The sequence below is a fragment of the Podarcis tiliguerta genome (assembly GCF_965153285.1).
Source record: "Podarcis tiliguerta genome assembly, chromosome: 6".
Taxonomy (NCBI): domain Eukaryota; kingdom Metazoa; phylum Chordata; class Lepidosauria; order Squamata; family Lacertidae; genus Podarcis; species Podarcis tiliguerta.
The window spans coordinates 507,353-534,473 of NC_139539.1; the positions used below are offsets into that span (position 1 = coordinate 507,353).

General features: G+C 52.3%; 2 protein-coding genes across 3 annotated transcripts in view; one reads left to right on the forward strand and one right to left on the reverse strand.

Annotated features, from left to right (window-relative positions):
• The window catches only part of SLC12A5 (solute carrier family 12 member 5), a 177,384-nt gene that overhangs the window by 45,117 nt on the left and 105,146 nt on the right, over positions 1–27,121 (reverse strand). The window lies entirely within an intron of this gene.
• NCOA5 (nuclear receptor coactivator 5) lies at positions 12,966–26,500 on the forward strand. Of its 2 annotated transcripts, none has more exons than XM_083447450.1 (8): positions 12,966–13,067; positions 19,660–19,726; positions 21,856–22,089; positions 22,197–22,312; positions 22,428–22,554; positions 23,427–23,626; positions 24,282–24,605; positions 25,329–26,500. In XM_083447450.1, the coding sequence occupies exons 2-8, from the start codon at positions 19,689–19,691 to the stop codon at positions 25,937–25,939; spliced, it is 1,650 nt and encodes a 549-aa protein (XP_083303576.1). In that variant the 5' UTR covers positions 12,966–13,067; positions 19,660–19,688; the 3' UTR covers positions 25,940–26,500. The 2 variants fall into 2 exon arrangements, with proteins under 2 accessions (XP_083303576.1, XP_083303577.1); XM_083447451.1 differs by lacking the exon at positions 12,966–13,067 and adding an exon at positions 14,700–16,798.

The following is a 27,121-nucleotide window of genomic DNA, read 5'->3' on the forward strand; positions in this document are numbered from 1 at the left end:
CTGGGTGCCTGAGGCAGAACAGCAGCCACGGGGCGCCGTCTTCCTGGCAGGCCGCCTGAGCACGAAGGAACGAAGCAACGGGAGGTTTGCAAAGGCATTTGTAAGAAGCAGATCTAGAAAACTGGAGGGAGACGAGGAGCAGCAGGAGATTCAAGGCAAGCAAAACAAGGTCCTTCTTTGTCTATTTCCTGGGCAAGGAGGGCCTGAGTGCTGTAACTCACACATTGATAACCAAATGCTTAGACTACCACGATGCACTCTGCGCGGGCTTCCCTTCAGTTGTGGAAACCAGGTTGCCGAGTGGAGCAGCTGGAGAGGCAGAGTTGAAGAAAGGGTGCAGTGCCTGAGAATTTTTAGTTAGGTGAAAGGCAAGTGAGAGGCGACATGCAAAGTTTATAATGATAATAATTCATTATTTGTACCCTGCCCATCTGACTGGGTTGCCTGGCATGGAGACAGCGGACAGGACAGTTTTTCTCCCTCTTTGCTAGCGCTAGAACCCGTGGGCATCCCAGGAAGCTGAATGCTGGGAGATTCAGGGCAAATGAAGGTCATTCTTCATGCGGGACATAGCTGAGCTGTGGAACTCCCTGCCACAGGAGGCAGGAATGGCCACCAACTTGGATGGCTCAAAGAGAGGATGTAACAAGTTCATGGAGGAGGAGAGCAGCTCTCGGTGGCCATTAGCCAGAATGCTCTGCGCCCACAGCTGGAGACAGAACTTCTTCTTCTTCTTCTTCTTAATTAAAGATTTTCTTGATTTACAAAAGTGTGTGCAATGTCTCTCTCTTGTATCCCCCCCACCCCCATGTAACATTTTTACAAATCAGTTTCATCCATTGAGGCATTAGGAAGAAGAACAGCTAAGAATGGGAATTTATTCAAAGACAATTATGATAAATGTTGGACAGGGGTAAAGAAAGATTTAGAAATTTGGTCTAACCTGAAGCTTTCACTGCTAGGCCGTATTGCTGTGATAAAAATGAATGTATTGCCTAGAATGCTGTTTTTGTTTCAGACACTGCGAATTATTGACAAAATGGATTGTTTCAAGAAGTGGCAGAAAGATATCTCCAGATTTGTCTGGCAGGGCAAGAATAAAATTTAAAATACTAACTGATGCAAAAGAAAGAGGAGGCTTTGCCCTGCCAGACTTAAAACTTTACTATGAATCAGCAGCCTTCTGCTGGTTGAAAGAATGGCTGCTCCTTGAAAATACAGACATTTTGGATTTAGAAGGATTCAATAATGTTTTTGGTTGGCATGCATATCTATGGTATGAAAAGGTTAAAGTGCATAGAATGTTTAAAAACCATATTGTCAGGAAAGCACTGTTTAATGTTTGGATAAGGTATAAAGACCTACTTGAAAACAAAACCCCAAGGTGGTTGTCACCAATGGAAGCAAAAGCCCTAAAAAAACTCAATATGGAGGCCAAATGGCCGAAATATTGGGAAATTTTGGAACAAGAGGGAGACAAATTAAAATTGCAGAGTTTTGAAAAGCTAAAAAATAAAGTGCGAGACTGTCTTCATTATTATCAGATAACGGAGGCATACAAATTGGATGGAAAAATTGGATTCCAGGTGGAAAAATCAAAATTGGAAACAGAACTGTTAGAACCCAAAACTAAGATTTTGTCAAGAATGTATAACTTGCTGTTGAAATGGAATACTCAGGACGAAACAGTAAAATCTGCTATGATTAAATGGGCACAAGATGTTGGACATAACATAATGATGGCTGACTGGGAACAGTTATGGACCACAGGTATGAAATTTACGGCATGTAATGCCTTAAGAGACAATATTATGAAAATGATATACAGGTGGTACATGACACCAGTCAAGCTAGCAAAAATCTATCACTTGCCCGATAATAAATGCTGGAAATGTAAAGAAACTGAAGGCACATTCTTTCACCTTTGGTGGACGTGCCCAAGGATTAAGACCTTCTGGGAAATGATCTACAATGAAATGAAAAAGGTGTTTAAATATACCTTCCCGAAGAAACCAGAGGCCTTTCTCCTGGGCATGGTCGGCCAACAGGTGCGAAAGAAGGATAGAACTTTCTTTATGTATGCCACAACAGCAGCAAGAATACTTATTGCGCAGTATTGGAAGACACAAGAACTACCCACTCTGGAAGAATGGCAGATGAAGGTGATGGACTACATGGAACTGGCAAAAATGACTGGCAGAATCAGAGACCAGGGAGAAGAGCTGGTGGAAGAAGATTGGAAGAAATTTAAAGACTACTTACAGAAATATTATAAAATCAATGAATGTTAGAATGACATTGGATGGAAGTTAAAAGGTTATTAGTGATAATGTGGTGAAGGAGTATGGAAAATTTGAAGGTTAAAAAGATGAAGAATTAAAGGTTTAATATATTAAGATAAAGATTAAGATAAGACAGATGGAAGGGATTTGCTGATTAAATATTTGAATTGGAATACAGAGAGGGGAGGTGTGGGGAAGTCTGGGAAATAAGCAAATGTAAGAAATACTATGAAAATGGAATTGTTTTTACTTGTTTTTCTTTTTCTTTTTGTATTTTTGTATTTTGTATTTCTTTTTTTCTATGTAAAAGTCTTAATAAAATATTATATATATAAAAAAGAGACATTAGGAAGAAGAGAGGGAAAGAGGTGGAGGGGGGGAAGGTGAGTGGGGATGGGGTCAGGTGGCGCTGTTTCCATTTTCCTTAATATATGTACGGTTTGGTGTCAGTGTTGCTTGTGCAGGTTCTTTGCTGTTCGCTTGTGTTCCTTTGGTGGTGAGAGAGGTTGGGGTTGGCCTAGGGTGTGGTTGTTCATTTGTGGTTGGCTGTGCTGGTCTTTGTTTTCATGTGTGAGTGGGTGTTTGGGGTCAGGTTAGCCATATTGATTTGTATGCCATTGGTGGATTTTTGTCCTTGTCTTGTTGGGCTGTGTATGTGATAAAGGGGAGCCATACCGGGCTGAAGGTGTCTTCTTCTATTTGTCCCAGTTTCAGTTCATTGGCAAATTTTTCTAGTAGGGCTGTTTCCCATGCTATTTGGTACCACTGGTCCATGCGACAGCAATGCCTCTGAAGACCAGTTGCAGGAAGCCACAGGAGGGGCGGGTATTGCTCTTGCGCTTGAATCCTGCTTATATCTGCTTGGCCACAGCGAGAACAGGAGTCTGGACAAGATGAGCCATTGGCCCTGGCAGAGGGAACTGCCCTGGCTGCTTCTAGATCTGCAAGATCATCGAGGTCATCAGGGAGACTTTCACTCGTGGGACCAGACCTTGCAGAATATTGCAGGGGGGGGCGGTCCAAAAAAGAGGCATGACTCTATACTTGGGGGTGTCGTATGGGAAGCACCTGCAGTGATTTGCTTCAGATACGGACACATCTTCTTGTGCGTTGTGGGGGGGGGGGGGATCAGGTAGCATATTCTCTCTTGCACCTGAGCTGTGCTCTGAGAGTGAAGGGGATCCGAAGGGCTCTGGACAGGCCTTGCCTTGGAGGAGGGGGCTTCGTGCTCCCCCTCCAGGCAACCTGCTTCTTGATCATGCAACCTGATTTGCTTGCAGGATCCTGACATGGAGCTGAGGTTCCAGCCAGTCTTGATTGAGCATTCGTTCTGGTTTGTTGGTGGGGAAGTTGCACGACAAGGAGCTTTCGTCCCTCAGTGCTTTGCCTCTAAATGTTCCGAGAGCAAGGGGGGATGGTTAGAGCGTGGACCTGGGAGAGCAGGTTAGAGCGTGGACCAGGGTTCGTTGTTGTTGTTGTTTAGTCATTTAGGCATGTCTGACTCTTCGTGACCCCACACCAGGCCTTCCAGTCTTCCACTGCCTTCCACAGTTTGGTCAAACTCATGCTGGTAGCTTCGAGAACACTGTCCCACCATCTCGTCCTCTGTCTTCCCTTTCTCCTTGCGCCCTCCATCTTTCCCAGCATCAGGGTCTTTTCCAGGGAGTCTTCTCTTCTCATGAGGTGGCCAAAGTCTTGGAGCCTCAGCTTCGGGATCTGTCCTTCCAGTGAGCACTCAGGGCTGATTTCCTTCAGAATGAAATCATAGGTTGGATCTTCTTGCAGTCCATGGGACTCTCAAGAGTCTCCTCCGGCACCAGAATTCAAAAGCATCCATTCTTCGGCGATCAGCCTTCTTTATGGTCCAGCTCTCACTTCCATACATCACTACTGGGAAAACCAGAGCTTTAACTATACGGACCTTTGTTGGCAAGGTGATGTCTCTGCTTTTTAAGATGCAGTCTAGGTTTTGCCATTGGACCAGGGTTCAGATCCCCCCACTTGGGCATCATGGAGCTCCCTGGGTGACCTGGGGAGCCAGTCGCTGCCTCTCAGCACAGCCTCCCTGGCTGGCTTATTGAAGGGGTTAAACCAGGAGAGGGAGAGGCACTGCTGCCACCTTGAGTTCCTTGGAGGAAAAGCCGGGATATAAATGCAAACAACATCATCATCTCACATTCTTCCTGATTTGCTTGCGGGATGTTTTCACAGTCATATGTTCATCCCACACTTTCTGTTGCATTTCCTCAAAAGTTTCCAAACCTTTTTAAAAGTGGTTTTGTTTTGTTAGGGCACAAAAATCCACTTTGTATGAGCAAACCTCGGCTTCTGGTATTCAGAGGGCTCTTGCCTGCAAAACCCCGACCATTGGGGGGCACGACTGGCCACTCGGCTTAGGAGGACTGACGGTCCCAACCCCTGGAAAGTCCTACGGCCGAAGGGCCAGAGGTGTAGGAAGGGGTGTGTGCTGGGTGTGGGTCGCAGGTCTGAGGGATCCACTCCCTGCTCTTGTTTTCTCCAGTACTCACCCCTGGGGCAGGGATGTGGAACCGCAGCAGAACTGTAAAGAGAAGGGCATGGGAAGAGGTGAGTCCATCCCTGAGCCCCTGGCAAGGCTATTCCAAGAGTTGTCTCCTGGATTCCAAGTCCTACTACAGGGGAGGGACACCCCAGGCCTTGGGGGCCAATCCCAGCCTCCTTCCCCCAGAACGTGGCTTCCCAGGGAAGGTGCCCCTCCAGCTGACAACTGCCCCCCAGCCCTGCCTGCTCCCCAGCCCAGCCCCGTTTCCTCCATCAGACTCCACAAAACGGGTTGGCCACAGGGGATGGGTGGGTTTCCAGACGCTGGCCCAGATGGTCCTTGGGTTGGATCCAGCCATCTGGCTCTTAGCATCTTTTGACTTGTTGCCCCCATTGCTCACCTGGCGCCACGGGTTGCTCTGGGCCTTGCTGGGGGGCCACCCTGTTGCAGCGTCTGAACAGGTGCCTTAAGCATCTGATCCTAGAAGAGATGAGCAGAGAGAGTGACACAGAAGCCCCCCGCCCCAATTCTTGGGGGGCGTTTGTGTGTGAGGAGAGGAGTCTGCCCCAATTCCTTCCATCTCTCTGCATCACCAGAACTGGAAAGAGGCAGCCCAGAGCACGAAGGGCTGGCAGAGGGAGAAAGGAGGCCCCGAGTGCTCTGGGTTCAAGAGCTCCAGCCCAAAGGAAAGAGAAGCATTGCCAGCTGTTAAAGGGCAGCTCTGCCTCATCTTCTTAGGACAGCCCTGCCCTTCCTGGAGAGGGAGGAGACCCCTAGGAGGGTCCTGCAAGCCTCAAGGGGTCCCAGAAGAGGAGCAGAACATGAGGAAGGCGGTGGAGTCTTCCTTGGAGCCAGAGAGACCCCCAGGAAGGGGGGAAAGAGCAGCTGGAGAGATGCAAAATGGAGCCAGGCAGAGGTGTAGCGGTTGGAGGGCTGGACTAGGAGGACCTGGGAGAGCCAGGTTTGAATTCCCACTCAGCCATGAAGCTCCCTGGTGGTCCTTGGGCCAGCCTAGCCTACTTGGCAGGGCTGCTGTGAAGATAACAATTGGTGGCCGGGAGAGCCATGAAGGCCACCTGGAGCTCCTGGGAGGAAAGTGGGCTAGGAATGTCCTAGTAAATGTAAATGGTGAGAGGGGAGAGAAAAGGGGAAGGCAGGGGAAGAGTGTGGAGGAGCTGAGCTCAATTTCCAGAGAGCCAAGGCTGTGCAGGGGACCCCAGGACTCACACCCCGTCTCCAGGAGACCAAGAGAAAGGGAAGTAATCCTACTTACAGTCTGCACATTTTGCTCACGAAAAATTCCCACCCTCCTCCCTAAACTAGCTATCTAAAATGCCCACCCAAGCCTAACTCTGACCCCAACTCCAACCCCCAGCCCTAATCCTTAACCCCTGCCCTAACCCTACACTTACCCTAACTACTACTCTATGCACAAAATAAATATATTCAAAATATATACATACTGTGCACAAAACAAAAATGTAATATGAAATATGAAAATAAAGAACAGAAAAATAAAAGAAAAAGAAGTGTTAAAATAAAAAGGTAAAATAATGAATCCAGTAAAAAAAGATAAAATCAAATTAATCAAATCAAAATGATAAATCAAATCAAAATCAAAATAAGAAACTGAGAGAAGAATCAACTAAACGCCTCTCCTAATCTGCCAACCCCCACCAACTCGTCTCTCCTTCTCTCGCCTCACTACTAACCTGCAATGGCCGCCTGCAAGTCAGTTGGTGGCTTTTAAGGGAGAAGCAAATGATGTCACAAAGGAGGGCAGGTCTTTGTCACCGTAGCAAACCCCCCCCCCCCCACCTGGACCCGGCTCCTCCCAAGAGATGATGCTCCTGAAGCCCCATTCCCAAAGGGAGACCATCCCCACATCCTTCATGGCAGGTTAACGGTCTCCATAGCACAGGATTGGACCATCTGCTTGGCATGCAGGTCTTCTGTCCTTGGTGGCATCTCAGGGGGCGGGGCTGGGAATGTCCCCCCCCCATATGAAACCCTGGAGAGCTGCTACCAGTCAGTGCAGGCTAGCTGAAGGAGGAGATTGAGCAGCTGGAAAGTGAGCAGAGGAGGGCGACCAGGATGATGAAGGGTCTGGAAACCAAGCCTGATGAGGAACAGTTGAGGCAGTTGGAAACCAAGCCGGATGAGGAACAGTTGAGGCAGCTGGAAACCAAGCCTGATGAGGAACAGTTGAGGCAGTTGGAAACCAAGCCTGATGAGGAACAGTTGAGGCAGTTGGAAACCAAGCCGGATGAGGAACAGTTGAGGCAGCTGGAAACCATGCCTGATGAGGAACGGTTGAGGCAGTTGGAAACCAAGCCGGATGAGGAACGGTTGAGGCAGCTGGAAACCAAGCCGGATGAGGAACAGTTGAGGCAGCTGGAAACCATGCCTGATGAGGAACGGTTGAGGCAGTTGGAAACCAAGCCTGATGAGGAACGGTTGAGTCAGCTGGGTATGTTTAGCCTGGAGAAGAGGAGACTGAGAGGAGAGAGGAGAGCCATCTTCCAATACCTGAGGGCTGCCAGAGGGAGCAAGCTTGTTTTCTGCTGCTCCAGAGGCGAGGGGAGGAGAGATTTGGACTAAACATTAGGAAGAACTTTCTGAAGGTAGGACTCTCTGGGACGGTGGTGGATTCTCCTTCCTTGGAGGCTTTTAAGCAGAGGTTGGGTGCCAATCCGCGAGGGATTCAGCTGCAATTTGGGGAGTGCATAGCACTGGTCTACTTTACAGGGTTGTTGTAACCACACAGGGCTGCTGAGCATCCGAAACTGCCTGACAATTAACAACTGCAGCAAGGATTCTAATAGCAAGAAATTGGAAACGTGATACCATCCCTTCAAAGATCAATTGGCAAGCTAAATTAATAGAGTATTTACAGCTAGCAAGGAGAACTGGGAGAGTGAGAGAAAACTCAACACAAGATGTTAATAAGGAATGGATTATAATTAAGGAATATCTCAAAGGGTACTGTGATAATAAATGTTTCCTGGCAGATATCAAATGAGTCTTGTGATAGAAGGAAGTATTAGAAAAAGTTTAAACTAAGATAAGGAAAAATATTAACAAGAAACTGTGTAAAAATTCTTGAAGGCAAAATAGTACAATGGATTTAGTTGGAAGTTTCTTCTCTTTCACTGATTTTCACTCTATATGCAACTATGCTCTTTTCTTTTCTTTTTTCTTATACAATGTTTGTATTGTATGCTTGTTTTGTGTGTATTTTAAGGTATTTTCTTGTTTAATAAAGTTTATTTTTAAAATAGAAATAAAAAAAGAAAAGTGCCTGACAATTGTTGAGCCTTCTATTTCATTGTGGGGAACAGCTAAAGCTAATCCTGCAGCCAAAGGGGCCGGATTACCAAATAGGCAGAGTGGGCACTGGCCTATGGGCCCCACACTTTTTAGGGGTCCCGCGACAATGGATGGAAATATTGATTTGATCTTGAAAGAAAACGACAATCAACCTTTCTTAGTTCAATGTTATTCTAGCGTGCGCACGAGGCCTGCCCCCTGCCCAGATTTTGACTGCCAAGGGGCCTCCACAGGGTTTAACCCAGCACTGCCCTGTGAACGGACCAGTATACTTGAAGGAGCACCTCCACCCCCATCGTTCAGCCCGGACACCGGGGTCCATCTCTGAGGGGCTTCTGGTGGTTCCCTCTCTGCCAGAAGTGAGGTTACAGGGAACCAGGCGAAGGGCCTTCTTGGTGGTGGTGCCCGCCCTGTGGAATGCCCTCCCATCAGATGTGAAGGAAATAAGCAACTATCTGACATCTGAAGGCAGAGGTGTAGGAAGGGGGTGTGGTGGGTGTGGGCCGCCCCGGGTGTTTTGTGAGCCCACTTAGTGTTTTTTTTTTTATTAAAAAAACCTATTTTTTGTCATTGTCACCCCCCTCAGTGATGACACCCGGGGCGGCCTGCACCCTCCACCACTGGCTCTTCTTTTATTCTGGGTAAGCTCTTTAAGAGTGGACGCCTATCTGTACTGGTGCTTGTTTTTTGCAGTTGTACTCACACAGCACCTCAGCTACCTTCAGTCCACATCTACAGTAGGCTGCAAACTAGCGAAATTAAGCAAAAAAAATCCATTCATAAGAAATTCTCATCGTGAAAAGCAGGTTTTACGGTAAGGGCTTATGCTCACAATCTTAAATAAATACAGTCATACCTCGGGTTGAAGTAACTTCGGGATAAGTATTTTCGGGTTGCGCGCTGCGGCATCCCAGAAGTAACAGAGCGCGTTACTTCCGGGTTTTGCCGCTTGTGCATGTGCTGACGCTCAAAATAACGTCACGTGCATGCGCAGAAGCGGTGAATCGTGACCTGCGCACGTGCAGACGCACAGATGCGGGTTGCGTTCGCTTCTGGATGCAAATGGGGCTCCAGAACGGATCCCGTTCGCATCCAGAGGTACCACTGTAAACCAGAAAATAACAATCGCAACTGAAAGCATTTTATTTTTCCTTCTTTTAATAATTTCAATGGGAGGGGGGGACAAGAAATTTCCCGCCCCGGGTACCACCTGACTTTGCTACGCCACTGCGAAGGGCCTGGCTGTTCTTCCCCTGCAGGAGGGGCCTGAGCATCCCCCATGGCCTTTTCCCACAGAAGCCACAGGGCCTGGGTGACGCAGCCCTGGATTTGCCCCGAGAAGCCTCTGAGGAAGGGAAACCAGAGCATCACTCGGGGACAGGAAGCGAGCAGGGAGCCAGCCCCAGGCAGGGACTTCCAGCTGCCTCTTTTGAGCTGAGCAAGCTGGGCTGAGCACTGATAGATGCAGCCCTCCAAGGAACCTCGGACTGCCCCACGCCAGACAGCGGAGTGCCGGGGGGGGGGACCCCATTTCCCCACTGGCCTGGAGGAAGGAGGCCTGGCCTGCGATTCTTCGGGTGAAAGCATGCCTTCGTTTCTTTGGACGAAAAGAGTCATATCCAGAGCTGAGTTTCAAAACCAGATACCACAAAAAGCAATTTCATAATAACTGCTAACGGAGGACATGGCTGACCACTGGCACTGGGTATGCATGGGCCGTGAGGGCCTCGTTTATGGTGCATTTGTAGTCTGCACAGGTGTGGACCAAACGATTAGGCTTGACGGGTGGGACGATCGGGGTTTCCCAGGGGGCACTGGGCACAGGCTCCAGCACTCCTTGCTCCACGAGCTGGTCCAATTCCTCGTCTATACGGGGTTTCAGGGCGAACGGGACCCGGCGGGCCTTGAGCCTGACAGGTCATACTGTGGGGGTCAGCTGTAAGGCAATGGGGGGGCTGTATACTGTCCCAATTTCCCATTGAAAACCCCTGGAAATTCCTTGCATATGGCGTCCACGTCCACTTGTAAGCTCATGTGGTTCACCCCGGTGACGGCTAGCCCCAGTGGTCCAAACCATGCCAATCCCAGTAAGCTAATGTAGGGGCCCTTGACCACAAGCAAGTCCAGTTGCCACGTCCGCCCTCAATATTGCACCCTGAAGGTCCCCACCCCCATTGTGGGGACCTTACGTTTCTGGAAGTCCCGGAGGGTGAATGGGGCCGGCCTGAGTTTGGGACCCCCAGTAGGACACAGTTTCCTTAAGGTCCTTGCTGAGATTATGGATAGAGTTGAACCCGTGTCAAGCTCCATGCGGCATGGGGCCCCCTCTATCTGTACCTCTACATAAATTTTCTCTATGTTGGGGTGGGGCAACTGGTATACCTGGAAGTCCATGAACTCCGTTGAGTTGCCTTGGTGTGTTGGGCCCCGGGACCTGGGGCTCTTGGATTGGTCATCTGATGCCTGGCGTCGGGTGGGCCGAGCCCGACACACCCGGGCGATGTGTCCCGATTTTCTGCACTGCCTGCACTCTGCGTTGCGGAAACGGCAGGTCCTCCTCTCGTGACTTTCCCTGCAGCTTGCGCAGTTCCCTCCTTCTCGTCGAGGCAGCTGTGGTATGTGGGCTGCTTGAGTGCGCTGCTGTACACGGTGCACCTCCTCCCTGTTGGATCCTGAGTCGTCGGTGAGGTCTTCGTGGTGGACCCTCGGTTGGGACGGCTGGCTCGGCCGTGCCTCTTGCGTCGACCTCTCGGCTGCTTCTGTTGCCAGGGCCTCCTCCAGAGTGACCTGGAACGTTAGGTCCTTCTTAGCGTAGAGGCGTCGTTGCAGCTTCTCATCCTCCAGGCCACCGACGAGGCGGTCATGAAGCATGTTCTCCAGCTCTGAGAAGTTGCAGGACCGGGCGGCTTGGCGGAGAGAGGTCACAAACCCAGTTATGGTTTCCCCAGGGGCTTGCCGCTTTGCGTAGAAGGCATTTCGACGAGCCACCACTGAGGGCTGTGGCGAAAAGTGCCCCTTCAGCTGTTCCATTATTGTTTTGTATGGAACAGTAGCGACGTCTTCAGGCGCAAGGAGAGCCCGGGCGATTTCAAACGTCTCCTCTCCGCAGACGCTGAAGAATATCGCCCTCTTCTTGGCGTCTTCTTCATTGGTGACCCCTTTGGCTTCTAGGAATAAGGTGAAACGAGAGGCGTACGCTTCCCAGTCTCCGGATGCTGGGTTGAACGGCGAGAAGCTGCTGTCGGTTGTCATTCTGAGTTCCTTGTGTCCCGGAGCTGAAGCCTGGATACACGGTGCGAGGCAGCGGTGCGGCAGGTGGCGGTGCTGCAGTGTTGTGTATGGCAGTCAGCTCAGCGGGATCCCACCTTCGTCGCCAGTGAAATATACTCAGAGTTGCAAAGTGATTTCATGCTCTTTATTCAGCTCATAGTGGTGAGGAGGAATGAATAAAAGTCCTCTCAAAGTATCTGCTTTATATACATTATTTACACAATGGGCCCCCCGTGATTGGCTAATTCCGGGATTCTCCTGTAGGCCAATCAGGTTGCGGATTCCCTTCCACCTGGAGCTGGATAGGGTGGCTCCTGTGGACCAATCAGACTGCTGCATTCTGGATCCTATTGTTCTAGGACCAATCAGACTGCTGCCTTTTGGATCCTATTCAACACAGTACATACACCCTCCCTAGGCCACCTGCACCTCTCTATTTATACCCCCAGCCCTTTCCTCAGAAGATGTTCAAGATGACTCACAGGCAAGAGCAGCTGCAAGGTGTGTGGGGGGGGGGGGAATTCCCCACTCCCCACCCCAACCTCACACTTTGGTGCTTTCCTTCCTTGATTGCCCGCCCTGCACCCCAAACATCCGAGGGCGGCTTGCAGAAGAGCATCCCAGAATGGGAGGATTGGAAGGGACCCCCAAGGGACATCTAGTCCAACCCCAGGGGAGCACCTTGGAGACCAAGGAAGTTGGTTCTGGGTATAAGCTTTCCTGTGCATGCACACTTCTTCAGATACCTTCTGATACTTCTTCAGATGCTTCTTCAGGTCTCTGAAGAAGTGTGCGTGCACATACACAGAACAAACTGAGTTGCTCTCTAATATTTGATAAATTATTGTATTTTAATATTTTGTTGGAAGCCGCCCAGAGTGGCTGGGGAATAAATAAATAAATTATTATTATTATTATTATGACTAAATCTCTGGCCGGTGGCCCTTGGGATGGCCTGGAAACACGCGCTGCATCAATAAAGGAGTTCCCAGCCCTGGAAAAACAAGGAGGGGCAGCGTTTTTCAAAAGGAAAAATCAAATTAAATCAGGAAATCACACTACACCCCCTAAAAAATATTTCCCACCCACCCTGGGCGCCTCTGAGGGTCTCCGGCCCAGTGCAGAGGCAGGAGGAGCAGGAGGGCGGCCCGCGAAGGGCTCCCACGCGGCCCCCGACCCTCCCGCCCAAGGGAGCAGCGCGGCTCGCGCGCCCCCTGGAGGATGAGAGAAGCCGCTGCAGCAGAGCCGGGAAGGGCAGGAGGCGGGGCGGCGCCCGAGAACGTCACTGGCTGGAGGGAGCGGAGAAAGGCGGGACCTGCGCTCCCATTGGCTCGTTCGCCGCGAGGCCCGTCCATCTGCGGCGCCCGAGAACCTCACTGGCTGGAGGAAGGTGGGAAAGGCGGGACCTGCACTCCCATTGGCTCGTTCGCCGCGAGGCCCGTCCATCTTCGGCGCCCGAGGACTTCACTGGCCGGAGGGAGGGGGAAAGGCGGGACCTGCGCTCCCACTGGCTCGCTCGCCGCGAGAGGCCCGCCCCTCCCGCCGTGCTCGGTTCCGAAGCGGCCCCGCCCCGTCCGCGCATGCGCCGTGGGGAGAGCGCCAGAGGCCGTGCGCTGCGCTCGCCTGTCCCGCTCGCCGTCGTCGCGGCCGCCGCGGAATATCCGGTGAGTGGCGGAGGCGGCGACCCCGACTTCCCCCCCGCTCGGTGTCCCGGCCCACAGCCACCCGCCCTCGCCGCCAGGGAGGGGCCCCGTTGCCTCGGCAACCCCCGCAGGCCCGTCGCTTGTGCGCGTGCGCAGTCCGTCGCGCGGGGGGGGAGGGAGCCGAGGGGGCGCGCGCCTCGCTCCCCGCCTGTCTAACTCTCTCGTGCACGCGCATCCTGTGGGCCCCGCCCTCTTCTCGCGCCGGGGGAGGGGGAGTGGGGACGCTTCTGCGGCTGCGCGGTTTGGCGGGGCCTTTATTCTGGGGGGGGCGAGAGGAGGTGGGCGGAGCCAGGAAGGTCACGTGGAAGTGGAGAGGGCGAAGGCAATCCGAGGTCGTCCAGCCTGACCCGCGGGCGAAGCGGGATTCGGCAGCCCGAAAACGGGAAGGGAACAAGGCGATCGAGGACTGTAAAGGGTTTTAAATGTCCGTATCATAGCTGTCAACGTTTTTCTTTCTTTAAAGGAAATTCCCTTCTTCCGAATAGGATTCCTGGCAAAAAAAGGGAAACGTTGACAGCTATGATCGCTGTGAAGAAGTGAACAGATTAGCAGGACTTGAATCAATTCAGCAGCATAAGAGGAAGGAGGAGATGGAGAGTAGAGCTTGGGAACTTGGAATAGGCGGAAGAGAGCAGAGAAGGAGAGGAATGGAAGCCCTTAGCAGGCATGGCCAAGCTCGGCCCTGCAAATGTATTGGGACTACAATTCCCATCATCCCTAACTACTGGTCCTGTTAGCTAGGGATGATGGGAGTTGTAGCCCCAAAGCAGCTGGAGGGCCAAGTTTGGCCATGCCTGCAAGGTGTTCTTGTGTTGAGACCTTCCATTGTTGTGGTTTCGTTTTCATTTTTCTTCTTTCCTTATTCTTTTACTGTATGCAATGAAAAGTACTATAAAAGAAAAGGAATTGGGGCTAAAGAATAATAGAATCATTGAGTTGGGAGGGACCCCAAGGGTCATCTAGTCCAGCCCCTGCAGTGCAGGGATCTCAGCTCAAGCATCCAGGACAGATGGCCAGCCTCTGCTTAATACCCTCCAAGGAAGGAGAGTCCACCACTTCCCCAGGGAGTCCATTCCACTGTCCAGCTCCAGAGGAGGGCAACCAAAATGGTCAAAGCCCTGGAAACGATGCCTTATGAGGAACGGCTAAGGGAGCTGGGCATGTTTAGCCTGGAGAAGAGGAGGTTAAGGGGGGATATGATAGCCATGTTCAAATATAGAAAAGGATGTCACATAGAGGAGGGAGAAAGGTTGTTTTCTGCTGCTCCTTGCAGTTGGAGTCTGTTGCATCAGGTCCTCCCCTCTGGAGAAGCAGAAAGCAAGCTTACTGCATCCGCCATGAGGCGACCCATCAGAGATTTCTCCTCTCAGTCTCTCCTCCAAGCTAAACATGCCCAATTCCCTCAACTGTTCCTCACACGGTTTGGTTTGCAGACCCTTGAGCATCTCACCTTGTCTCTATGCCTCTTAGACTGGGGTGCCCAGAACTGGACACAGGACTCCAGGTGTGACCAAGGCAAAATAGAATAGTGCTAGATTCAGGTAGGTAGCCATGTTGGTCTGACGCAGTCAAAATTCAGAAATACAGGATCTCAAAGCAGCTGTCATTACAAAAGAATTTCAGAAATAGACTTGAAAGAGAAGTTGCTGAATTACAGCTTATTACTAAACTGAAAACTATTGAGAGACCTGGTCTGAATAGAGATGCGTATTGGATTCTTGTCTCATTACACATGCGAAAGCTATTTTTTGTCGTTGCATACTATCCCATGCTTTTTCCTATAGGACTAATTGCAGTCATTAACAGTCACAGGTTTACCATATGCATTGAGTCAGTCACTCATCTCCTACTACCCTACTGAGAAAAACCCCACCCTCCCACTATATAGAAGGGTCTGGTGACTTCTGTTTCAGTGTATCTGAAGACGTGACACGAAAGCTTATACCCAGAACAATCTTAGTTGGTCTCTAAGGTGCTACTGGACAGTTTATTATTATTATTAGAATAGTGCTGTTAGTTCCTTTGATTGTGACACAAGGCCTCTGAGATTGTAGTTCTTTAGCTGTGATTCCTGCAGTGGGTTTGACTCCATGACGCTTGAGGTCCCCGCTAACTCTGCAGTGTTAGGATTCCGTGATCTAGCACAGCACATGGCAAATGCTGTGTCTGGCAGAAAAAACAATAGTGTTCTGTCAAGAAGACCCCCAGCAGTTTACAAGGGATCCATAGGAAAAACATTTAGGATCCCCTTTTCTACCTCAGTGAAACACTTTCCATTATTTGTGATGGAAAGGTCTCTGGTCCCCTGACGCGATGCTCCATGTAGCTCTGGAGAATCTTGATGCTTTTTAAAATCCTTCCATCAGGAAGTTTTGCCTGTGATTTCTTGTTACGATAGCTGAGGAGGGTTCTTCCTTCTTCCTGCTTCCTTTGCTACTGAGGTATAAAAAGGGGCAAATTGCTTCAGGCCTAGCTTGAAAAGTTACATGGTTTTACAGAAATGAAATATTAATCCCACTTTGCAATTAGATGGACTGGTTGGATTTTTTTAAAAAAATCCTTAAATAACAAATCCATGCTGTAGCAATTTTGGAATTAAAAGTCGTAGAAAAAACTAGAGATGTTGGTGTTAGACTTTTTCAAAAGAGAAGGACCGGGACGCAAGGTTGACAAATAGTTCTGCTAATTTCTCAAGCTCTGTGGGTGCGTTTTGCTGGTTGCCAGTCTCCCATGGCAAAGTTCTGCTTTGGATAAGGAATTCCCAGGTTGCGCTTCAGAAGTGTGTTACTTTCTTAGTTCACAATTCTGGACCCAACTAGATGTGACGATGGAGAAGTTTGACTATATCTTGTCTTTCAGCATATGCAAATAGCATCCCGTGAGCCCAGTCAGAACTGCTGGGAGCTTCGCATTCCTTGGCACTCCATTTTCCACATCTCTGTCATCAGGCCTTGTTGCGGTCTCAGTTGTCGCCTGTATGCAGACATTTTGCAAACTCGATGAAGAGATTTGGCAAAAATGGGCGGCACCGAGAATGGTGGGTCCCAGAGGATGCATATAGTCAGTTGTTACCTGTTGGCAGGAGGCAGCAGAGAAGGCTAGCCAAGAAGCTGTGACTTGGCTCAACTGTTAAACGTTGCAAGTGGGAGTGCTGAGCTGTGTCACAAATCATAGCTAGACCTCACTATTGTGCAGGGACATCAGATCACATTTCTGTGGGAAGAAGGTCAAGCTGAGCATCCTTGGAATGTAGGCAATGGATTGTAAATATTAAGGGCCAGCAGAAACATGGGGTGTTGGGCTGCCCTCATGGGGCTTTATTAGGAATAGCATCGTATTTTGTCATAGTCCTCACTTCATCCACTGAGAGCTGTAATTGGTTGTGGAAAGTGTTGTGTCTACAGAATTCAGGAGCAGCTTTGGGCTAATACTGTTGAGTTTCTCATTTGCTTACCTAAAGAACTACTCTATTGAAATGAGCATTTGGGTTTCATCATTTTAAACATTAACTAGGAACGTATTTAAGCATTCTGAAAGAGCCAATATTTCCAGTGTACCTACTCATTCTCCCCACATTTCCCCTCTGGCCTTTCCCATCTCTTGGACCTGCTGGGGCCCCCACCTCTGGAAGGCTAGAGCCAGACTCTGGTCCCCTCACAGTCTGAAATCACGGCTGGCCTCACTGTAGACAAGTAAGTAGCATGGCTTTTGACACAGAACATTTTGATGCGCCTGCAGTCCTTCAGGAGCAGAAGAAACACTCTTCTTATAAGCTGCCTGCCTTTGATTTAAGATGGGAGGCAGCCTATCATCTTGTATGGGTACCTAAGACAGAATGTGAAAGTGGGGGGGGGGGGGGGGCTTTGTCTCTCCGGCATGCTACTCAATAAAAGACGCTGTGGACCTTGACCTCCAAGAGTGTTTTTGGCTCTGCCTTTGTGATCCTTTCAGCTCTCTCTGGGTGTCTTGTCTTCAGTCCCCGTACCCCCAAATACACACCAGCGGTGCTTAAACTTTGTGCCAGTATGTTACACTGAGCTCCCCAGTGTTCAGCCTAAGCTGCTGCCCTATCGTGGACTTTGTTTTTCAAATCCTGCATGTACCCCCCTGCTCATTCCCCGTGGAAAAGGCAGCTTCCAGATCTTCAGTGCCAGTCCTCACAGGTAAGCTGAGGCATGTTGGGGGGGGGTCCTTTGAAGAGCCCTTGAAGAAGTCCCTGGACACCTTGTGCCACTCGAGTTGGGCGAGAGCCAGCCGAGAGTGTTGACGGAGCGGAAACCGCTGCCGTGCGATGACTGGCAAACGTGCAGTTTGACCTGGAGGCTGGATTGCTGCCAGCATCGTCTCAACAGCTCCAGAGATGGAAGGAAAGGAGGGGAGCAGCGAGCTGGGCCTGGCTGTGGAGCAAAGCAGGCTGCATGGAGGAGCAAGACGTCCGCCAGCGGAAAGGCTGCAGCCCCCTGCATTTCCAGTTCCAGATTTGTACAAGCTTCCAGGAAGGCGAGAGGCTCTTCAGCCACACAGTAAAAATGGAAGAGTGAAAGAGAAGATGCTAAGAAGGGTTTCAGATAGTTTTCGCAAGCAACTTTCAGGGTTTCAATTTATGCTGTTTGACAAAACGAGCAGGAAAGAAGAGGTGAGAAGATACAGTTGACTGAGGGTCAACGTACAAGTGTGGATGCTTGAGATGTTTCAGAGAGATCTCATGATGGGACAGGAGGCAACCTGGTGGCACGTTGAATGCGCAGTACACATTGTTAGAGCAGTGTGTTAAAGGGCCCACTGAGGACTAGCTCCATAGGGGTGGTTCTTAATCAGATACTGCCATCGTCTTGCCTCTGGGCCCATCACTTTCTTTTCAGACTCGAGAGTGAACTGGGGCAGTAAACACATTACGATGACATGGGACCCCAAAGCACAGGATCTCTTCCACCGATTATGTAAAGCAGAAAAGGCAAGAAGGCAAACTTGGAGGCACTTGCAGCCTGAGGGGCAGGTGAGAAAAGGGGACTCTTTCCAAAGCAAAGCAGGAGGCTTTTGGTCTGACCCGCAAATGCACGACCCATTAAAGCATTACTACATTTAAGGGCTCGACTTGGCTGTGTAGAAATAGCACCAGCCCTCTGCTATTTCTATCTAATGAGAGGTTTGAAAAGGGACAGCCACTTCCATAGCAAAAGATCTACCTGTGAATGAGTGGGGGAAAGAGGCTTCCTTCCCTCACTCCTCATATCTTCAGGGTTATGTTTTCCTTTTGCTGCAGAAAAGCATTACAGGAGGGCTGGTTCTTCTTAGGCTTTGGGGAAATGGAGCTGGTCAGCTGTTGAAAGAGCTGCACCTCCAAATATTTTATTCTAAATATTTACTACGTTTCCTATGATGGTGCTATGCAAGTGATAGAAAAAATGGTAGGAATTGTTGGCTGTAATATGTATCTGATTTCCCCCCAGTTCTTTTTTAGAATTAAGTTTTTTAGAGAATCTCGGTATGCAGGATTATAACACTGATATCTCGCTCTAGCTAATCTAAATAAATCTATAAAACTATCAAGTTCAGATGTGTTTTTTAATTGTACCTTTGAGTGGTTAAAAATACAGAATGCGTTGATAGTCACTCTTTTATACCCAGCTAATCGAAGAAATGGGCTAAAGCATTTCTCTCCCAGTTTTCCAGTTGTGTAAACAAACTGCACCTTCTCCAGGGCTGTTGTCTTTCTCCCACCCATCTATTTTTTGGGGAGGGGGGGTGGAAGAAGGTGGCTTTTGACCCTGTGGACCCGCAGCCTCTCCTGCCCATCTCCTTTCCGCGCGCTCTGGCTTCTGAGATGCTCCAGCCCCAGGTGAGAGGGAGGCTTGTGCGGTTGGACCTCCTTCTCGGGTTGGGCCTCTCCTGAGATGGTGCTTGCTCTGACTTCTGGGTGCGTCCTCTAAAAGAAAAAGAATGAAAAGGATTTGCTCTTTTCAGAACTATTGCTTCATGCATGCGTAACTTGATTCAGGTCTGGTTGTTTTCAAACTTCTGGTTGACAGCCCTGGGTATTATCACGTTGCAGCCCAGTGGTCTGATCTGGAGATGTGTGTGTTCTCCCCCCCCCCCCCCCGCCCTCCGTTTCAGCACCTTCATTGGCCTCGTGACGTAGCTCCAGCACCCTCCTGTCCCTTCGGATCCCTTTCCTCCTCAGCAGTTGCGTGCTGAGCGAACGTGGCTTTGGCAGCCCAGCTTGCTTCACAGCAACCGGGGTGGGGGCTGGTTGGCCGCCTGCCGGGTTTGCCTGGGCTTTGGCCTCTGTTTCCAGCCTGTGCCTTTGGGTCAGTTGGAGCAAAAAGCTGGCTCCTTCCTTCCTGGAGCTTGCAATTGGAGGATGCCGTCGGCCGACAACTTCACTGTACTGTATTCCTGATGTAATAAAGGTTGTTTCAGTGACAGCACCTCGTGGCGTGGTCTTCCTTGCACCCTCTGGCCGCCCTTGAACGTTGATGCTTTCTTTTCAATATGCTGACGATCTTTTCTTTGTTCCATAGCATTGAACAGACGGGTTGATTATTCTTTTCAGATATTAATAAAGCAGCGGGAAGAAGAAATATGAATAAGGCTCCCTCAAGGTCCAGCCCAGCACGCAGGTAAAGTACCGAGAAGCATCAAGTTCCCCTAGGAGTTTGGGCTCAGGGCAGAAATGCACCTTCCTCCGCGGACAGTGGAGCTTCTCATCGAAGGGAATCCCACGAGGATTCTGCGGTTCTTCCTGGTTGCAGCCTTCCAGGCGGCGAGATCGTTTTGCCGCCAGGCTCCTCCCCAGCTCGGGGCAAGGAGAGCTGCAGCCTGTGTGACCCCGGGGCGTCCCTGGCGAGCGCCTCGGAGTCGAGAGCGTCCCTCGGGCTGTGCCACGAAGGAGCGGGCAGCAAGATTCCTTGCGCCCAGGGGCGAGGCTGCATGCCGGGGAGCGCCTCCTCCCCCCTCCCCGTGCTGGCATGCTTTTCCGTTGCAGTGGCATTGCCCCCGAAGAGAGGGGCACAGATAACATCATCTTGGCAAGAGGATCCTCCTGTCCTCTCTTGGCGCTGCGTCACTGTGTGCCCATCGTGCACGGGCGCTTCTCTTGGCATCAGTACAGAGCTGTGCACAAGCCCCAGGCCTGGCTGCCGCTTCTGCTAGCTCAGGAGCCGGGACATCGCCAGGGTGCCAGTGGCCAAGGCGCAAGCAGAAGCCGGAGCATCACCCTTGATGTTAGCGGCTAGCGCGCTAGCGTGCACCAGGGCACTGCTTTGCTCTGAGCGCTGTGGGCAGAGCGCATGCGAGGGGGTGTCGGAGCGGGGGAGGAAGGGGTGAGCGGAGAAGGGGGCACGTGGCCACAACCTGCCTGAGCTCTGGCCCTGCCAGGGGTCTGCCTGTACCTCTGGAGCCTAGCGAGGGCGTTCGCAGACCTACATGGGAGGAGGGTGCTGGCTTTCTCCCCAGGAAGGTGCCCTTTCTGGCTCTGTGGCATTTCTTGGGTTCCCCTGTCAAGAGCGCAGTTCAGCTGAGCTTGCTGAAATCCATTTCAAACGCCACTCGTATGAAGCCTGAAGAAAACATGAGAAGCGCTGCCGCCGTCCCTGAGCCTGGGGAGAACAAAGCTTGGGAACTGAAATAAAGAACCGTTGCGCAGTGCTTGAGTTCTTGGTAACGTCCAGGGTTGGCCCTGCGTCCGAAGGGTGCTGGTTTATTGCGTATACATCACTGACGGCTCCGCTTGGCTCCAGACGAGGAGTCCTCCGACTGTCCCACTTCCTTAACTTCTCCAGGCATTCTGCCTGTCCACATTCTCCTACTGCCCACAAGGTTTGTTCTGTAAGATGCGCTGCTCTGCGGTCCGGGACCACCACCTTTTCCGAAATGTGAGAGCTCCCCTTCTCCTGCTGTACCTCCACAGGCTGTCACTCACTTCTTTTGTTTCCTGATCTTGTTATACCTCTGTGGTTAGAAACAAATCCCGAGGGAGCTTTCTCTCCCGTGGAGCGCTGAGCCCAGCCCAGGGGCGGATGTGGTGGTGGAGCCCATTGTCACTGCAGGCTCACTTCAGACCAACACAAAGACGTCGGGGGGGGGGGCATCTAGAAGATTAAGCTGAGGGGGTGCTCGATGCTGATAGGCTTGTGCGGGAATTGACCAAGGCCCCGTTGTCCCTGGGGTGATAGAACAATCTGGACTGCACCACTGCGAACCGCCAGGGGGGACTTGGGTGGCTGAAGCCTCCTTCATAGGAATTCTTCCCTGCACACAGAAAGCTAGGTGTTGGAAAGGCTCCGGCGCAGGCATCTCCGTGACAGGATGGTATTGCATGTGAGGAGAGGATCTTGTGGGAAGAAGCGTTAGGTCACGCACCCCCCCCCCCGCCAGTCTTGGAAGCAGGAGAGCCCAGCTGCAGGTTGGGCACTGGGGTGAGAACAAGGCCAGGATCCCTTTGCCTTCTGAAGCCAGGCTGCGGATAGTAGTAGCAGTAGCAGTAGTAGTTTAGTAGTAGTAGTAATAAAAAAATTATTACTTATACCCCACCCATCTGGCTGGGCCTCCCCAGCCACTTTGGGCAGCTTCCAACAGAATATTAAAAACACAGTAAAACATCAAACATTTAAACAGGGCTTTCTGTCTGCTGTTCCTCTCTCAAGTGTTCCTAGACTTTTGTTCCAGGAGGGGCCTTGCCCTGGCAGCTGGGGACGACCCCGCTGACGGCGCCCGCTGTCTAAAGACCGTTCCCCGGTTCTTCTTGCAGAGAGGCCTTGCCCTACGGAGAGAGAGATGGACGACGCGACCGCTCTCCAAACCGCCACAGCCTTCCGAGAGACGCTCAGGAGAGCCGGAATGGCAGAGATTCCCGGGATGCGCGGGTGAGAGATGTGCGCAGCAGCGGCAGAGAGCCGAGAGACTTCCGGGACCCCAGAGACCTAAGGGACCCTCGGGACACCCAAGAGCCACTCTACGAGCGCTACAGGGAGCCTCCCTACAGGTATGCAGCACCTGGGAGCCTCCAGGGGTGGCACAAGGGGGGGGCGCTGTTGGGAGTGGCGCTTGGCTGCTGCAGTCGGAACATGTCTCCCCATGTCTGCCTTGCAGGCGAGAGGAGGGCTATGACCGCTATGCGCGCCCGGACGACTATTACCGGAGGAAGGATGACCAGTACTACGACCGCTACCGAGACCAGTTGGACAGACCCACCTTGAGCACGGAAGGTGGCTATCGGATCCGTCCGTCCGAGGCTGGTGGGAGTGGGGTGGGCGGTCCTGCCAGGAAGGGGAGGGGGCCAGGTGAGATTCTCTGCCCTGACCCTGGTGACTCTTCCCTCAGAGCGCATGAAGCGGGAGGAGCGGCGGCGGGAAGAGCTGTATCGCCAGTTCTTTGAGGACATCAAGCGGCGCATTGATTCGGAGCGGCCGGTGGACTGCTCAGTGATTGTGGTCAACAAGCAGACCAAGTAAGAGCTTGTCAGGCGGGGCCACGGCCCTCATTGTCTCCCCAGCTGCTGCTCCTGCATTCTGGCTGTTGTGGGGCTGGTTGTGGGGCTCTTTCTAGGCACGTGTCCCGACCGCTTCGTGGCATGACGCCCTCAGAGCAGGTGCACACAATAAAAGCAGAGCGAAATGCAAAAGCGCAGGATCTGTGAGTTGTAAATGAACCCACCAGATTCTGAAAGAATAAAACCATCTCTACAGACACCGAAAACAAGGGAGCCATTTCATCTTGGCTTTGCTGGCCAGATCCCTGTCAGATTCTAGCCTTGTGGGCCCCATGTGATGGCTGGATGGAGCTGTCACCTGACATCACAATGACATTGGGGTGATAAGAGTTCTTTGAAGTCCCAAAGTTGGGACTGCAAAGCCCTACTCTGAGCTTGCAAAGAGTACCTGAGGTTTCTGCTTTCCTGCGCATTGGCTGATGGGCAATTGAGCCGAAAGCTGCTTCTGCAGTTGTTGGCTGTGTGGGTGAGCGAATTCCTCCCCCCCCCCCAGCCCTCACTTGCCCAGCTGATCCGTCTGACAGGTGGCAGAGCCAAAGCCTGATTTCCCTTGCTAATGCAGAATCAAGAGGACACTTCAGAGCTCCCACTGGCCCCCTGGCTGCCATGTGCCTGTCTGCCGGCACACCTGACGCCACATGGGATGTCAAGTGTGGGGCAGGCAACTGTGGTTTGGGGAAAAGGATCTTGAGGTCCAAATTTGAACCACACAAGTGGAAGATTTCTTACTCCTAACTTCTGTGTTCCACCTGGCGTATGATGAGGAAGCAGAGAGAGGTGCCGGCAGTTTGAGGCGCAGGCTCAGGTGGAGCGGCTTCTGTTTTGCGCAGGGAGTACGCGGAGTCTGTGGGGCGCAAGGTGCGCGATCTTGGCATGATGGTGGACCTGATCTTCCTCAACTCGGAGATGTCTTTGCAGCAAGCCCTGGATGACGTGAGCAGAGGGGGCTCTGCCTTTGCCATTGTCATCACCCAGCAGCACCAGATTCACCACTCCTGCACCGTCAACATCATGTTTGGCACCCCACAAGGTAGGGGGGCCAGCGAGGGGCTGCAGCTGCGGACAGGGCTTTTCCCAGAGACACTGTTGTAGGTGGCTGAGAGCCCAAGGGTGGTGAGCGAGGGGCTGCTTCTTCCCACAAAGGGGGCCTGTGCCCCAGAACCCACAGGATGCCCAAGTCGAGGAGGAGGAGGAGGGTGTCTGCTTTGGGTCTCCTGGCTTGTGAGAGCTGGAACCTGTGTGTGTTTTCAGAAGAATCCTAGAACCATAGAGTTGGAAGGGACCCCGAGAGGCATCTAGTCTCTGTCCCTGTCATGCAGGACTCTCAGCTAAAGTATCCTGCATAGATGGCGTTCCAACCTCTGCTTAAAAGCCTCCCAAGGAAGGAGAGCCCATCATTAAGAGGACAGCCCCCCCCCCAAAGCAGGGAGTCTTTTCACTGTCTGTCTCTCGCACAAATGTGTGCACCCACAGCCCCAGTTAATCAGCAAAATTCAAGCTGAACTGAAACTTCAGAATTCCCTTTGCAAGAGGCAGGCAGACGCCAGAGCCCTCTAGGCTGGCAGGGGAGGCTTCTGGCTGCAGGGAGAGCCGCTCTCGGGAGACCCGGCCGGGAGGAGGGCTTTTCCTGCCGCTGTTTCCCTGGCGCCACGGGGGTTGCTCACGCAGGACCTTTCCCGCCGCAGAGCACAGGAACATGCCGCAGGCGGACGCCATGGTGCTGGTGGCGAGGAACTACGAGCGCTACAAGACGGAGGTCCGGGAGAAGGAGCGCGAGGTGATCGCCAGGCAGGCCGCCAAGATGGCCGACGAAACCATTCTGCAGGAGCGGGAGCGCCCCCAGCAGGGGGAGGAGGGGCTTCGCGGGGGCCACCCCCCGGGCATCCAGACGCTCCTGAACCTGCTGTGCGACAACCGCTACCTGACTTCCGAGGAGACCGACAAGATCATCAACTACCTGAGGGAGCGCAAGGAGCGGCAGCTGAGAGGCACCACGGACGCCCATCCGGGTAAGTTCTCCGCCAGGAGAGAGGAGAGAGGAGCTGGTCAAGGACGCCTGCCCTCCCCACCTGCTTGAACCAGGCCCACAGCGTTTGGGCCCCCCAGAAGCACTACGTGGGGCTACCTTTGAAGGTGACCCGGAAACTGTAATTAATCCAGAATGCAGCAGGAATGCAGCAGCTAGACTGGTGACTGGGAGCGGCCACCAAGACCACATAACACCGGTCCTGAGAGATCTGTATTGGCTCCCAGTACGTTTCCGAGCACAATTCAAAGTCTTGGTGCTGACCTTGAAAGCCCTAAATGGCCTCAGTCCAGTAGACCTGAAGGAGCGTCTCCACCCCCATCGTTCAGCCCAGACACTGAGGTCCAGCGCCGAGGGCCTTCTGGCAGTTCCCTCATTGCGAGAAGTGAGGTTACAGGGAACCAGGCAGAGGGCCTTCTCGGTGGTGGTGCCTGCCCTTTGGAATGCCCTCCTTCAGATGTGAAGGAAATAAGCAGCTATCTTCTCTTTAAAAGACATCTGAAGGCAGCCCTGTTTAGGGGAGTTTTTAATGTCTGACGCTGCATTGTTTTTGATATTTGGTTGGAAGCCGCCAAGAGTGGCTGGGGAGATCCAGTCAGATGGGCAGGGTATAAATAATAAATTATTATTATTATATAAGCACTAAGCCTGTAGTGGGGGGCAGCTGGGGCTCCAGAGACTTAACCCCGCCTTTCCTTCCCCGCAGCTTCGCACACCCGGCAGCCCCTCGGAGCCTCTTCTGGGTCCTCTCTGGGCACCTCGGCCAGCCTGAGCAGCCCCCAGAGCTCGCAGGCCCTCTCCTCGGCCCCCTCGGCCCCCGTGGCCTCGACCCCCCAGCAGGAGTTGCAGGCCAAGATCCTCAGCCTCTTCAACAGCGGGGCAGCCATGGCCACGGCCAACAGCAGCTCGGCCACAGGAACCTCCCAGAACACCGGCTTCTCCACGGGGCCCAGCACGCAGAACCGGCCCAGCGCCACCGGCAGCGGATTGGGCCAGTCTCAGCAGCGGGCCCCGGCCCAGGGCCCTCAGTTTTCTAGCCACGGGGGTCCCACCAGGGGGGCAGGCCCTCGGGCCGCAGCTCCCCAGGCCTCGCAGCCGCTGTACCAGAACCGCCCGCCAGCCCCCAGCAGCACTTCCGCCTCCAGGCCGGCACAGTCTTCCGGGATCAACTTTGACAACCCCAGCGTGCAGAAGGCCCTGGACACGCTGATCCAGAGCGGACCGGCCCTCACGCACCTGGTGAACCAGACTGTGGGGCAGGCGCGGCCCGCCCCCTCCTCCCAGCAGCAGCTGGGCTCCTACCATAGGCATTACTGAGGCCAAGGGCAGCTCTCCCCGCCTCCTCTCCCCAAGGCTCCCCTTTCTGCATGCCCCTTCCCGTGCCCACCCTCCAGGAGGCCCCCCTCCCGCACTGGGGCTCGGCCACCCCCTCTCCTCCACAGGCCTTGGGCCGGAGGGGGCTGCTGCAGGCGTGGGCAGCCTGCTCCTCCAGAAGGGCTGAGGCGAGTGGAGTGTCTTCCTTCTTTGCTCTAGGGCTCCCTCCCTTGAGGGAAGCTGCCTGTGGACTTCATGACCCCCCCCCCCCCCCGTTGCTTCTTTTCAGCAACAGCCACAGAAATGCAGCTCAGGCCCCTCCCTTCAAGAAAAGGGCCAAGGGATGTTTTCTCTATTGGGTGGTCCTGTTGCCCCCTTCATTTCATGTTGTACAAACTTGAGTTTGCGTTGGAAACGGGGGTGTCTGCAGCTGGAGAGGCCTCCTCACCCCCCTTTCTGAAGCTGTAGATGTTCTGTTCTTGAATGGTTTTGTCATGTAGATTCCTCTGTATTGTTAACTGGAGGATGCCACTTTTTAATTAAAAAACGGTATATATACACACAGATATGCATTAAAAGAAAATGGTTGTGGGTCTTTGCAGGCTGTCCCTGATGCCGCAGGAGGCCCTGAGCGTGTCGTGCCTGCCTTGGGCAACCATCCTCCTCACGCCCCTGATGGAGCACCTGGGCTTATTGCGAGAAGCTCACTTCTTTTTCCAAAACGCTACAGAGGAGGGGGTGTAGCTTGTAGGTCAGGGCTCCCCCCCCCCAGCCCCCTCTGGGGAAGAATGACAAAAGAGCCGCCTGCAAGAGCCGGACCTCAGGCTCCCCACCTCCAAGACTGAGCTCCTCATTGCTCTGGGGCAGGATACCTGCCTTGCAAGCAAAACACCCCAGATTAGGTCCCTGCCAGCAGCATCTCCCCAGGGAGGTCCGTGAAGAACCAAGAGCGCCCTCACTGGGCCAAAGGCCAGATTCCGTGTCTAGCGCTTCCAAGGTTCCTAATGTGTATATATATATATCCACCAAAATATTTAGCAAGTATTTCTAAAATTTTCATGAATGCCCTTGGGCATATTGACATTCCTCAATCTGGCTGCCTTTTTCCCAGCGCATGCAAGGCAGATCAGGGGCTCCCAATTAGTTAATTATTCAGGAGCCCCTGTTTTTCAAAAGCCAAGCCAC

Coding starts and splice junctions, on each gene's coding strand:
- NCOA5 (XM_083447450.1), top strand. CDS start 19,689: ATGAATAAGGCTCCCTCAAGGTCCAGCCCAGCACGCAG. Junction 22,090..22,196: donor TACAGGGAGCCTCCCTACAG/GTATGCAGCACC, acceptor TCTGCCTTGCAG/GCGAGAGGAGGGCTATGACC. Junction 22,313..22,427: donor ACCCACCTTGAGCACGGAAG/GTGGCTATCGGA, acceptor CTCTTCCCTCAG/AGCGCATGAAGCGGGAGGAG.